Source organism: Macaca fascicularis, chromosome 7 (assembly GCF_037993035.2).
Source record: "Macaca fascicularis isolate 582-1 chromosome 7, T2T-MFA8v1.1".
Taxonomy (NCBI): domain Eukaryota; kingdom Metazoa; phylum Chordata; class Mammalia; order Primates; family Cercopithecidae; genus Macaca; species Macaca fascicularis.
Genome location: NC_088381.1, coordinates 102,231,433 through 102,243,703, shown reverse-complemented (window position 1 = coordinate 102,243,703; position 12,271 = coordinate 102,231,433). Strand labels below are relative to the sequence as shown.

The 12,271-nt window shown below is 40.0% G+C and overlaps 1 protein-coding gene across 1 annotated transcript in view; it reads left to right on the top strand.

Moving 5' to 3' along the window:
- SPTSSA (serine palmitoyltransferase small subunit A) overlaps positions 1–9,914 on the top strand; it is a 37,848-nt gene extending 27,934 nt beyond the window's left edge. The window contains exon 2 of the mRNA XM_005561053.4: positions 7,571–9,914. Within this exon, the coding sequence (XP_005561110.1) occupies positions 7,571–7,674 (104 nt within the window). The 3' untranslated portion in view covers positions 7,675–9,914. The remainder of the gene's footprint in view (positions 1–7,570) is intronic.
- Positions 9,915–12,271: the final 2,357 nt, after the last annotated feature.

The following is a 12,271-nucleotide window of genomic DNA, read 5'->3' as shown; positions in this document are numbered from 1 at the left end:
TGCAGGTTTTCCCTTCCAGAGCCTACTATGAGCTTTAGAAGAATAGCCATGAACTGTAATGAGAACTGGATGCTGGGTGGGCCTTTTCCTTAGCCAGTTGAGTATGATAAGGGAAAAATTTAGTCTAAGAAAAGAAGGTTTAAGTCCCCTGAAACATGGGTGACTTTGCTCTGAGCTGCACCACATGTAGGAATCAGGGACCATGTGCGGAAAAGATTAAAAAAAAAAGAGTCCAGGGCAATTATAAACAGGTGCTGAGGCCTCACAAGGTGGCTCACACCTGTAATCCCAGCATTTTGGGAGGCCAGGGTGGGGGGATTGCCTGAGGTCAGGAGTTTGAGACCAGCCTGGCCAACATGGTAAAGCTGCGTCTCTACTAAAAATACAAAAATTAGCTGGGTGTGGTGGTGGGCGCCTGTAATCCCAGCTACTCAGGAGGCTGAGGCAGGAGAATCGCTTGAACCTGGGAGGTGGAGGTTGCAGTGAGCTGAGATTGTGCCATTGCACTCCAGCCTGGGCAACAGAGTAAGACTCTGTCTCAAAAAAACAGCCGCTAAAAGACTGAAAAAGAAAGAAAGGAAAAAAAAAAAGAAAAAAGACCCAGGTTCCTTAAGTGGACTGGGCAGTGGTAGTTAGGCTTCTCCACATGGAAACCCCTTAGTTTCACTAGCCATGGTCAGAAACCTGCAGTTGCTTCCATGTTTAGGTGCTACCCATATGGGTCCTGGGTGGGAAAGGAAAAGAGAGAGCGTGATATTCCCCTGTATGGAGCAGAAAAGAAAAGGAGAAAGGAAAAAAAAATTCCCAAACTTGAGGCTTACCTCTTCCTCCTGGCTGGCTTGCCAAAATATGTTAACTGTGGAGGGTGTCCAGGTTCTTGGCGTTTTGAACAAAGAACTGGTGAAAATGCACAAACAAAGCAAGGAAGAAATGAAGGGTTTTATTGAAAATGAAAGTACACTCCACAGTGTAGGAGCGGGCTTGAGCATAGGGGCTCAAAGGCCTCGTTACAGAATTTTTGAGTTTAAATACCCTCTAGAGGATTCCATTGGTTACCTGGTGTACGCTCTGTGTAGATGGAGCGGGTGAAGTAAAGTTACAAAGTCATCTGCTTGGCCTACACACTATGGGGAAGCTATTTTCTGTCATAGCTGAAGTGTGAATTGGCCTTATGTTCCCTGCCTCCAGATCCTATTTTCCTGCCTCACTGGTCTCAAGTGATCCACCTGTCTTAAGTTCCCAAAGTGTTGGGATTACAGGTGTGAACTGCCTCGCTGGGCAACTTTTTTTTTTTTTTTTTTTTTTTTTTGAGAGACAGGGTCTCACTCTGTTACCCGTGCTGGAGTGTGTATACAGTCTTGAACTCTAGTATCTTATATTTTAACCAGGTAAAAAACCTGTTCAAGTTTTGATAAGTTACTATTTCAATTAGAATTTTAAAATCATGCTTTTATATGCATGTAAAAAGTTTAAAAGCTTGAAAATTTAATGTTCAGAAAATTGAGCTTAAGTTTCAGATTCTTTTTTTTTTTTTTTTGAGATGGAGTTTTTGTTCTTGTTGCCCAGGCTGGAGTGCAATGGCGCCATCTCAGCTCACCGCAACCTCCACCTCCCGGGTTCAAGCAATTCTCCTGCCTCAGCCTCCCAAGTAGCTGGGATTACAGGCATGCGCCACGACACCTGGATAATTTTGTATTTTTAGTAGAGACAGGGTTTCACCATGTTGGCCAGGCTGGTCTCGAACTCCCGACCTCAGGTGATCCACCCACCTTGGCCTCCCAAAGTGCTGGGATTACAGGCGTGAGCCACCATGCCTGGCCAAGTTTCAGATTCTTGATTTGTAGTGGAATAATCCCTGTTAGGCTAATTTATGCATATTCCTTAAGTGATATATTCTCCATACTAAATTGAAGAATTAGTACCTTAAAGACTATGTAACATACATATTCAGATAGCTGATTTATAGTAATCACTCCTATTGGAGTTGAAATTGAGCCAATGACCTTAAGATTATTACTATACCATTTTCATTTGTTTGGTATATATATTTATAAGGTTTCCATAAAAGCTGTAAAAAAAGCAAAATTTGTTCTTAACTACCATATTGCCTGGAAACTGGTTTTGTCTTTTCTGTAGTCGTCATCAAGTTTGTCAGCCACAGTAATGTGTGGAATATGTAGAAAGCATCATAATGAATTTAGTCACATGACCGTCTCTAGTCATCAAATGTCTATTTAGCATGTTTTTTGTTAGATGCTGGAGATACAAAAATAATATTATTTCTCTGTTTAAGGAGTTGATAAGTTTAGTGAGATAAGTACATCTACAAATAGGTAACGTCAGGTGGTAAGTGCTGTGTTACTCACTTTCATACAAAGTATTAAAGGAGCTATATGAGCATTAAGGAATAATTAGTTCTGCCAAGGGGCTGGGGTAAGAATGGGAAAAATTATGAACGCCAGGGAAGGCCTAAGGCCTAATAGAAGAGGAGATAACTACTGAGCTAGAATTATTAGGTTTTACCAGGGAGAATAGGGCATTTCATATGTAGGAAAGTGTAGTGTAGTGGTTAAGAACACAGACATACCGGAGTTGGACTGATTGGGTTTGGAACTGGCCCCTTTACTTTGTTGTTGGGGAGGTTACTGGAACTTGATGAAGTGCTTAACTAGTACCAGACACACACTAGACATTCGCAAACTGAAAGCTGCTGCCGCCACTGTTATTCTTACTTATATTATTATTAAAAAATAAGCAAAACCAGAGCAGTATGGAAATATATAATGTTGTTTTCTGAGACTCTTGTAATATGACTGCAAGTAGGATATATGTGTATTAGGGAGTGGTTTGAACTGTTGGGAAGTACAGTGGAAAAGCAGCATGGTACTTGTGGTTGGTCCTCACCTAGGTCTCTTTTCTTTTTTTTTTTTTAATTTTATTTTTATTCTTGGTAGAGACATTGTCTTACTATGTTGCCTAGACTAGTCTTGAACTCCTGAGTTGAAGTAATGCTCCCACCTCGGCCTCCCAAAGTACTGGAATTACAGGTATGAGCCACTGCACCTAGCTTAAGTCCCCTTTAATAGCTGATGTACCCCACCCCCCCAGCCTCCGTGAGTGTTGGCTGCTAATGACTTATCGCTCCCTCTTTCTCCACAGTATTGTCCTCTGCCAAGCAGCTTTCTTGCTTAGGTAGATTTTCTGTATCCCACCCTATAGCCACTGATTGACAGGTAAGCAGATACCTGTCATGCCTTAATCATTTATCATTGATTAAGGTTGGGGGGTGAGATTTAAGAGTCATTTGTAGGGGTTGGGGAAGAACTGAGAAGTCATAATTTGAATGTGGGGAGAAGGAATAAAAAGCCTTCTAGACTGGATGACTTGGCAAATAGTTGTGTCAATTGGAAAAATAGGACTCATAGGAAGAGGTAGTTTTGGAGAAGGTTAATGAGTTCAGTTTGAATTTAAGTTACCTTGTTGAATGCCATAGATGGAAATGTACAGTAAGTAGGCAGAAATATCTGTCTGCAGTATGGAAGGTGAGGTCAGGTTGACAACATTAAGGTGCAGATTGGACATCCCTAATCTGAAAATTGAAAGTCTGAAATGCTCCAAAATCCAAAACTTTTGAGCAACAACATGATAGTCAAATGAAATGACCACTGGAGCATTTTTGATATTGAATTAGGTATGCTCACCTGGTAAGTATAATGCAGATATTCTAAAAATTTTTTTTAAATCTGAAATTTGAAATGTTTGTCATCTTAAGCATTTAGGATAAGGTATACTTATCTTGTAGTTGTTTAAGTTATGAGAGAGTGTGGGGCCCAAGACAAAACGATGGGAATTCCATTTGATCTGGAACGTTTTCAGCCGCAAGTAACAAAATTGAACAAGCTGCTTTAAGAGTAAAGGGGATTGACCAGCCAGGCCTGGTGGCTCACACCTGTAATCTCAGCACTTTAGGAGGCTGAGGTGGGAGGATTGCTTGTCCCCAGGAGTTCAAGACCAGCCTGAGCAATACAGGGAGACCCCATCTCTACAAAAATAGTAAATCAGCTGGGCATGGTGGTGTGTGCTTGTTGTCCCAGCTACTTGGGAGGCTGAGGTAGGAGGATTGCCTGAGCCTGGGAGGTCGAGGCTGCATAAACTCTGATTGTGTCACTGTACTCCAGCCTGGACAATAGAGTGAGACCTTGTCTCAAAAAAAGTAAAGGGGATTTATTAGGTTAGTATGTAAAAATCCAGAGGTAGGGCGGGCTTAAGGGTTTTTTGGTGAGGATTCTGACTCCATTTTTCTGTGATTATTTTTGTTCTGCCACCTTCTTGAGTTAGCTTTGTTCTGAATCTTGCTTTCCTCATGGAGGTAAAGTGACTCTAGTGATTGCAAGATTCCATCAGCAAGCTGCATATTCTAGGAGAGAGCATCTATGTTCCTGAATTCCTGGCAGAAGTCCTAAGCTTTGAGCTGATTAATCAGTTTTGAGGTAGGGCATTGTTACCAAGAGAAAGAGATCCCTCTAATTGGTTAAGACCAGTCAGGGGTTATCCATGAAGATGGGTTAGTCCAACCAAAAGGGCATGGCTGCTATACTAGGAGGAGAGGTAGAATGGATGTTTGCAAAGAAAGCACAAAGTTCACTCTTACCATCTATCATCCATCATAAAGGAAAGAGCCAATGAAAAACAGGAAAATGGTAAGAGAGATTGAAAGAGCGCCTTAGAAAATACCTCAGCCCAGAGTAGAGTTTTGAAGAGTGGAAGGGGTTGTTTTGTTTTGTTTTCTGTTTGTTTTTTGAGACAAGGTCTGGCTCTGTTGCTCAGGCTGGAGTGCAGTGGTGCCCTGGCTGACTGCAGCCTTGAACTCCTGGGCTGAAGTGATTCTCCCACTTCAGCCTCCAGAGTAGCTGGGACTACAGGCATAAATGCAAAGGGTTTTGAAGAAGAAGGACTAAAACAGTGTCAATTCAAACAGCCTTTGGATTTAATGGAGACCACCAGTGACCTTAGGACAATGCCTACAGTCTGGAGGAGTAAGAATCAGATGGTGTGTTGGTGATGAACAAATATATGCCAATGACATAGAAGCAGCAAATCTTCCTTCCTTCCCTTCCTTCCTTCCTTTTTTTTTTTTTTTTTTTTTTTTTTTTTGAGACGGAGTCTCGCTCTGTCGCCCAGGCTGGAGTGCAGTGGCGCGATCTTGGCTCACTGCAAGCTCCGCCTCCTGGGTTCACGCCATTCTCCTGCCTCAGCCTCCCGAGTAGCTGGGACTACAGGCGCCCACAACCGCGCCCGGCTAATTTTTTTTTGTATTTTTAGTAGAGACGGAGTCTGGCTCTGTCGCCCGGGCTGGAGTGCAGTGGCCGGATCTCAGCTCACTGCAAGCTCCGCCCCCCGGGTTTACGCCATTCTCCTGCCTCAGCCTCCCGAGTAGCTGGGACTACAGGCGCCCGCCGTCTCGCCCGGCTAGTTTTTTGTATTTTTTTAGTAGAGACGGGGTTTCACCGTGTTCGCCAGGATGGTCTCGATCTCCTGACCTCGTGATCCGCCCATCTCGGCCTCCCAAAGTGCTGGGATTACAGGCTTGAGCCACCGCGCCCGGCCCCTTCCTTCTTTCTGTCTCTCTCTCTCCCTCTCTCCCTCTCTCCCTCCTTCTCTCCCTCCCTCCCCCCTCCTCCTCTTTCTTTCTTTCTTTCTTTCTTTCTCTTTCTTTCTTTCTTTCTTTCTTTCTTTCTTTCTTTCTTTCTTTCTTTCTTTCTTTCTTTCTTTCTTTCTCTTCTCTCTCTCTCTCTCTCTCTCTCTCTCTCTCTCTCTCCTTCCTTCCTTCCTTCCTTCCTTCCTTCCTTCCTTCCTTCCTTCCTTCCTTCCTTCTTCCTTTCTTTCCTTTCTTTCCTTTCTTTCTTTCTTTCTTGAAATTAGTAAATAGAAGGTGGCAGTTTAAGGAAGAACTGGATTAAGGGAGGTTAAAAAGTAAATTGTAAAAAAAGATTGTGAAAGACTTTCTGCCCTTGTTTGCTGGGTGAAGAGAATGAGTTTATGGTTTCAGTCAGGCAGTCTTGATTTGACCTCTGGCTCCAAAGACAACTTCCTTTATGGCCCTGAGCAAGCTACTCAGTTTTCTCAGTTTCTGATTAATAATGAACATAATAAACATTTCATAGGAAAGCTATAAGGGTTAAGTAAGATAATGTAATTGTGGAAGAGATTTGTCAACTAACCTGTTATACAAATATTAGTTGGTAGTAAGCACATTGCTTATTTAAACCCTATCTTCTCATAAAAGAATGTAAGTTATTTTAGAAATAATAGTATGTAAAGGTATGTAGAGTTGAGAAAGGGGAAAGGCAAGTGGAAGAGGAGAGAGAGAATAAATGAGAATATGAATGAATTAATAAAGCATGACCCCAGTTCAAAAGCAGTTATTCCTCTTAGCATCCTATGTAACTGTGCAAAGCCAAAAGCCCTTAGATTTGACATAATTTTTGCTAGCAGTATTTTGTGTGGCCCCAGAGGAGAGACCTCTTGTTGACTTCCATATATGCAGTTTCAGTTCCTTTTGTAATAAAGGAGCACAGTACAGAAAGGTTATTGTTTAGGTTATCAAGATGACTTTTATTTGAAGTTGTTGCAAATAGTAGCAATAGTGATAATGATGTTTAATAGTGATAATAATAAATAAACGTTTGATAGTAGCAGTTGCTGTCATTTTATATATCCCTAAGCTAGTGTATGATTGATTTTAGCTCTGTGTGACTCTAAAAATACTTTTAGCCACATTCTAGTCTAACTAATTCTAAAATTCTTTGATCATACATTCTTATTAGTTAAGTTGGTAGATCTTTTACAGTCATTAAATAGAATTTTATTCCTGTATATTTATTTCTTAGGTAGAACAGTGTCACATCCTGTGCTTCATTTTAAGCAGTCCTGCTGGGTGCAGTGGCTCACGCCTGTAATCCCAGCACTTTGGGAGACCGAGACTGGTGGATCACCTGAGGTCAGGAGTTTGAGACCACCCTGGCCAACATGGTGAATCCCTGTCTCTACTAAAAATACAAAACTTGGCTGGGCGTCGTGGCGGGCGCCTGTAATCCCAACTACTCAGGAGGCTAAGACAGGAGAATCGCTTGAACCCAGGAGGCAGAGGTTGCAGTGAGCCGAGATCATGCCACTGCATTCCAGCCTGGGCAACAAGAGCAAAACTCCGTCTCCAAAAACAAAAAAAGAAAAAAAAGAAAAAAAAAAGAGAAGAAAAAAAAACATTTTAAGCAGTCTGATGTTTTTGACTACACAGGGAGAATAACAGTACCTACCTTATATGGTGGTAGTAAAGATGAATGAGCTAAAAACAAAACAAAACAAAACAAAAACCAACTTAGAATGGTGCCAGGCATAGTTGTTAGTAGCTAGCATTATCGTTCTTGTTTTTTTTTTTTTTATCAGTGCTTGATATAAATGAGAAAGTACTAAGTGAATGGGTACTTCATCATAAAAGAGTTGTTGAAAACATGTGGGGATTTAGTTTTGAATAAATTAATAATAATAAGTTTCCTTAACTACAACTCAGATTCAATGCTGGTTTCCATTGTGGGGATGGCACTATACACAGGATACGTCTTCATGCCCCAGCACATCATGGCGATATTGCACTACTTTGAAATTGTACAATGACCAAGATGCGGCAGGATCAGAGGTTCCTTGGGGAAGACCCACCCTACGAAGTTGGAATGAGACCATCAGATGTGATAAGAAACTCTTCTAGATGTCAACATAACCAACCTTATAAAGACTAAAATTCATGAGTAGAACAGGAAAATCATCCTGACTCATGTGTTGTGTTCTTTATTTTTAATTTTCAAAGAGGCTCTTGTATAGCAGTTTTTGTCTATTTTAACATTGTAGTCATTTGTACTTTGATATCAGTATTTTCTTAACCTTTGTGACTGTTTCAATATTACCCCCGTGAAAGCTTTTCTTAATGTGACTTTGAGTACATTTTAATTGCCTTCTATTTTTAAAACTCAAAATCATTAGTTGGGCTTTACTGTTCTTGCTATTGTATGGCATATACATCTGCCTGGATATATTTCTACTCTTGACCAAAGTTTTGTAAGAACAATATAAGATTTCGGGTAGGGGTATGGGGAGGGAAGATATTTTATTGAGAACTACTTACAAAAGATCTGTAAGCTTGAACTCAGGAGTACAGTTTTAGCTATCTAGACTCTAACAGCTTTTGCTTTAAAATTATTAAATTGTTTCTTAATGAAAAAGAAAAGATCTTGCTAAAGTTAAAATAAAGAACGTTTCACCTTTTAAATATTTTATTCTTATGTGGACTTATTTCCACAAAACTTTGGTGATAATTCTTGAGACAAAAGGTGGTTAAGTAGCATTATTATGTAATGCTTATATACCATAGAGTTTTTAATAGAAGAGAAATCCATTTCTTCTGAGGGTCACTATTAACAGTGGACTTCCTTAAATTTAGTTTAATGATTGTAATGGGTGCTGCATTTGCACATTGCATTAAGTTATGATGAGACGAATTGTTGTTAAAAATTATAGCAAAAAGAAATGTAAACTTGGTTAAAATCTTTTCACTCTTTGTATTGTTTTTTTTAAGGTTTTTATTCCTTAAATGTAAAATGACTACCTAATTTTTTGATGTAAATACATTAAATTCAAAGAGAAAAAAATCAGCTGATGTAGCAGTATATCTTTTCCTTAATGGTTAAATATTGATCTAGTATTTACATTTCTGAATTATTTCTGTGGAGGACCAGATAAGCAGTAAGTATGTTTTATCCTATATGTCTTGCAACATGAAAATGTTGCTAATTTTAAAAAAGTAGGCATTATGTGTGTGTGTGTTTTTTTTTTTTTGAGACGGAGTCTCACCCTGTCGCCCAAGCTGGAGTGCGATAGCATGATCTTGGCTCACTGCAACCTCTGCCTCCTGGGTTCAAGTGATTCTCCTGCCTCAGCCTCCTGAGTAACTGGGATTACAGGCACGCACCACCATGCCTGGCTAATTTTTTGTATCTTTAGTAGAGATGGGGTTTCACTATGTTGGCCAGGATGGTCTTGAACTCCTGACCTCCTGATCCACCTGCCTTGGCCTCCCAAACTGCTGGGATTACAGGCGTAAGCCACCGTGCCCGGCCAAAATTGAGGTATTTTTTGCCCAACATTTTAAGGACTAGACTTTTGAAGTATTTTATAGTCTAGAGGTCTCAAGTAATATATACATGTTTAATATTTTTAGAGTCAATTGATATCACAATTAGGAATAGTGAGAATAATATGTAATTACTTGGTTTGAAGTAGTTAAAACTTGGATATGGTTATATCTGAGCTATGGTCATACTATCTCAAGAAAAATAATATGAGGATTTAACTTAAGATTTGTTCTATTAATGCCCAAATTTGGCTTTCCTCTACTATCCCCCATAGAGAACCACTAACAAGTGGATGTCTAATATTCCTGTGGTGAGTTGAAGGCAGGAAAAGTCGAGAATCATTAGTTTCAATGGGTATCCAGATGACCTATCCTGGCCCTCTACTCAGAAACCTGCAATTTGTCCTCACTCTGCTGAAATTCATTAAATTGCTGTTGTATAACTGATGGTTATTATGAACACTGACCTGTGAGACATACGGAAGATAAAATTTAGTCTTACAGGAAATCTTTAGGAGAGTCAAAAGAGAAATGGGAGCATGTCTCTTGAGAGGTGATCAGGGAAGTTTATGCTCACTGTCTGATGCAAATGTCTAGTCTATTTGTTAGTAAATAACAAACAGGGAAATAATTTTCACTTTTTGTTTAAAATAAGGTATTTACAAGCATACCTTGTAGTTATTGTGGGTTCAGATTCAGACCACTGCAATAAAGTGAATATCTCAATAAAGTGAGTCACATGAAGTTTTTTGGTTTTCCCCTGCATATAAAAGTTACATTTACACCATCCTGTAGTCTATTAAGTGTGCAATAGCGTTATGGCAAAACAAAAACAAAAACAAAAACAAAACCCATATGTACCTATCTTAATTAAAAAATTATCTATTGCTAAAAAAAGCCAATGATTATTTGAGCCTTCAGCAAGTCATAATTTTTTGTTGGTGGAGGGTCTTGCCTTGATGTTGATGGCTGCTGACTGATCTGGGTCATAGTTGCGGAAGATTGGGGTGGCTATGGCAATTTTAAAAAATAAGACAACAATAAAGTTTGCTGCATTGATCGACTCTTCATTCATGAAAGATTTATCTGTAGCATGTAATGCTATTTGATAGCCTTTCGCCCACAATGGAACTTCCCCCAAAATTGGAATCAATACTTTCAAACCCTGCTGTTGCTTTATCAACTAAGTTTATAAAATATTCTAAATCCTTCGTTGTAATTTCAACAATGTTCATAGCATCTTCAGCAGGAGTATAGGCCATCTCAAGAAACCACTTTCCTTGCTCATCCATAAAAGGCAAAATCTTGTCTGTTCAAGTTTTATCGTGAGATTGCAGTAATTCAGTCACATTGTCAGGCTCCATTTATAGTTCTCTTGCTATTTTTAGCAACTACAGTTAACTCCCTCACTGAAGTTTTGAACCCCTCCAAGACATCCATGAAAGTTGGAATCAACTTTCCAACTCGTGTTACTGTTGATATTTTGACCTCCTCCCATGAATCATAAATCATCTTAATGGCATCTAGAATGGTGAATCATTTCTGGAAGGTTTTCAGTTGACTGCCTAGGTCCATCAGAGTAATCACTACCTACGGCAGCTATAGCCTTACAAAATGTCTTTCTTAAATAATAAAGACCTCGAAGTCAAAGTAAATCCTTGATCCATGGGCCACAGAATGGACGTTATGTTGGCAGGCATGGAAATGATATTAATCTCTTTGTACATCTCCTTCAGAGCTCTTGGGTGACTAGATGCAGTATTAATGAGCAGTAATATTTTGAAGAGAATCTTCAAAATAGTAGTAGGTCTCAACAGTGGGCTTAAAATATTTAGTAAACCATGTTGTAAATGGTTTTTTACAACACAGATGTGCTGTCACCAGTCTTTATTGTTCCATTAATAGAGCACAGGCAGAGTAGATTTAGCATAATTCTTTTTTTTTTTTTTTTTTCCGAGCCAGAGTCTGTCGCCAGGCTGGAGTGCAGTGGTGCGATCTCGTTTCACTGCAACCTCTGCCTCCCAGGTTCAAGCGATTCTTCTGCCTCAGCCTCTTGACTAACTGGGACTACAGGCACGCACCACTGCACCCAGCTCATTTTTGTATTTTTAGTAGAGATGGGGTTTCACCATGTTGACCAGGATGGTCTCAATCTCTTGACCTCATGGTCCGCCTACCTCAGCCTCCCAAAATGCTGGGATTACAGGCGTGAGCCACCATGCCTGGCCTGATTTAGCATAATTCTTAAGGGCCCTAGGATTTTTGGAATGGTAAATAAACATTAGTTTCAACTTAAAGTTACCAGCTGCACTAACCCCTAACAAGAGTCAGCCTTTGAAGTTTTGAAGCCAGGCATTGACTTCTCCTTCCTAGCTATGTAAATTCTAGAGGGTGTCTTCCAATATAAGGCTGTTTTATCTACAGTGAAAATCTTATTTAGTATAGCCATCTTCATCAATGATATTAGCCATAGCTGCATTATTTGCCACATCTTCTAAATTGGTATTTGCTGCTTCACCTTGCACTTTTATCTTACGAAGATGGCTTCTTTCCTTAAATCTCGCGAACCAACTTATACTAGCTTCAAACTTTTCTTCTGCAGCTACCTCACCTCTCTCAGCCTTTATAGAACTGAAGAGAATTAGGACCTTGCTCTGGATTAGGCTTTAGCTTAAGGGAATATTGTGGCTTGTTTGATGTTTTATCGAGACCATTAAAACTTTATTTATTTTCAGCAATAAGTCTGTAATACTTTCTTACCATTGGTGTGTTCCCAGGATTAGCATTTCTAGCTTTAAAACAATTTATTATTATTTTTCCCTATCTTTCAGCAGCCTGGAACATTTCTAGCTTTTGATTTAAAGTGAGAAATGGGGCAAGGCACAGTGGCTCGTGTCTGTAATCGCAGCACTTTGGGAGGCTGAGGTGGGAGGATTGCTTGAGCCTAGGAGTTAGAGACCAGCCTGGGCAACATGGCATGACCCCGTCTCTACAAAAACTTTTTAAAAAAATTAACCAGGCATGGTGGTGTCACCTGTAGTGACAGCAAGTTGGGAGGCTGAGGTGGGAAGTTCGCCTGAGCCTGGG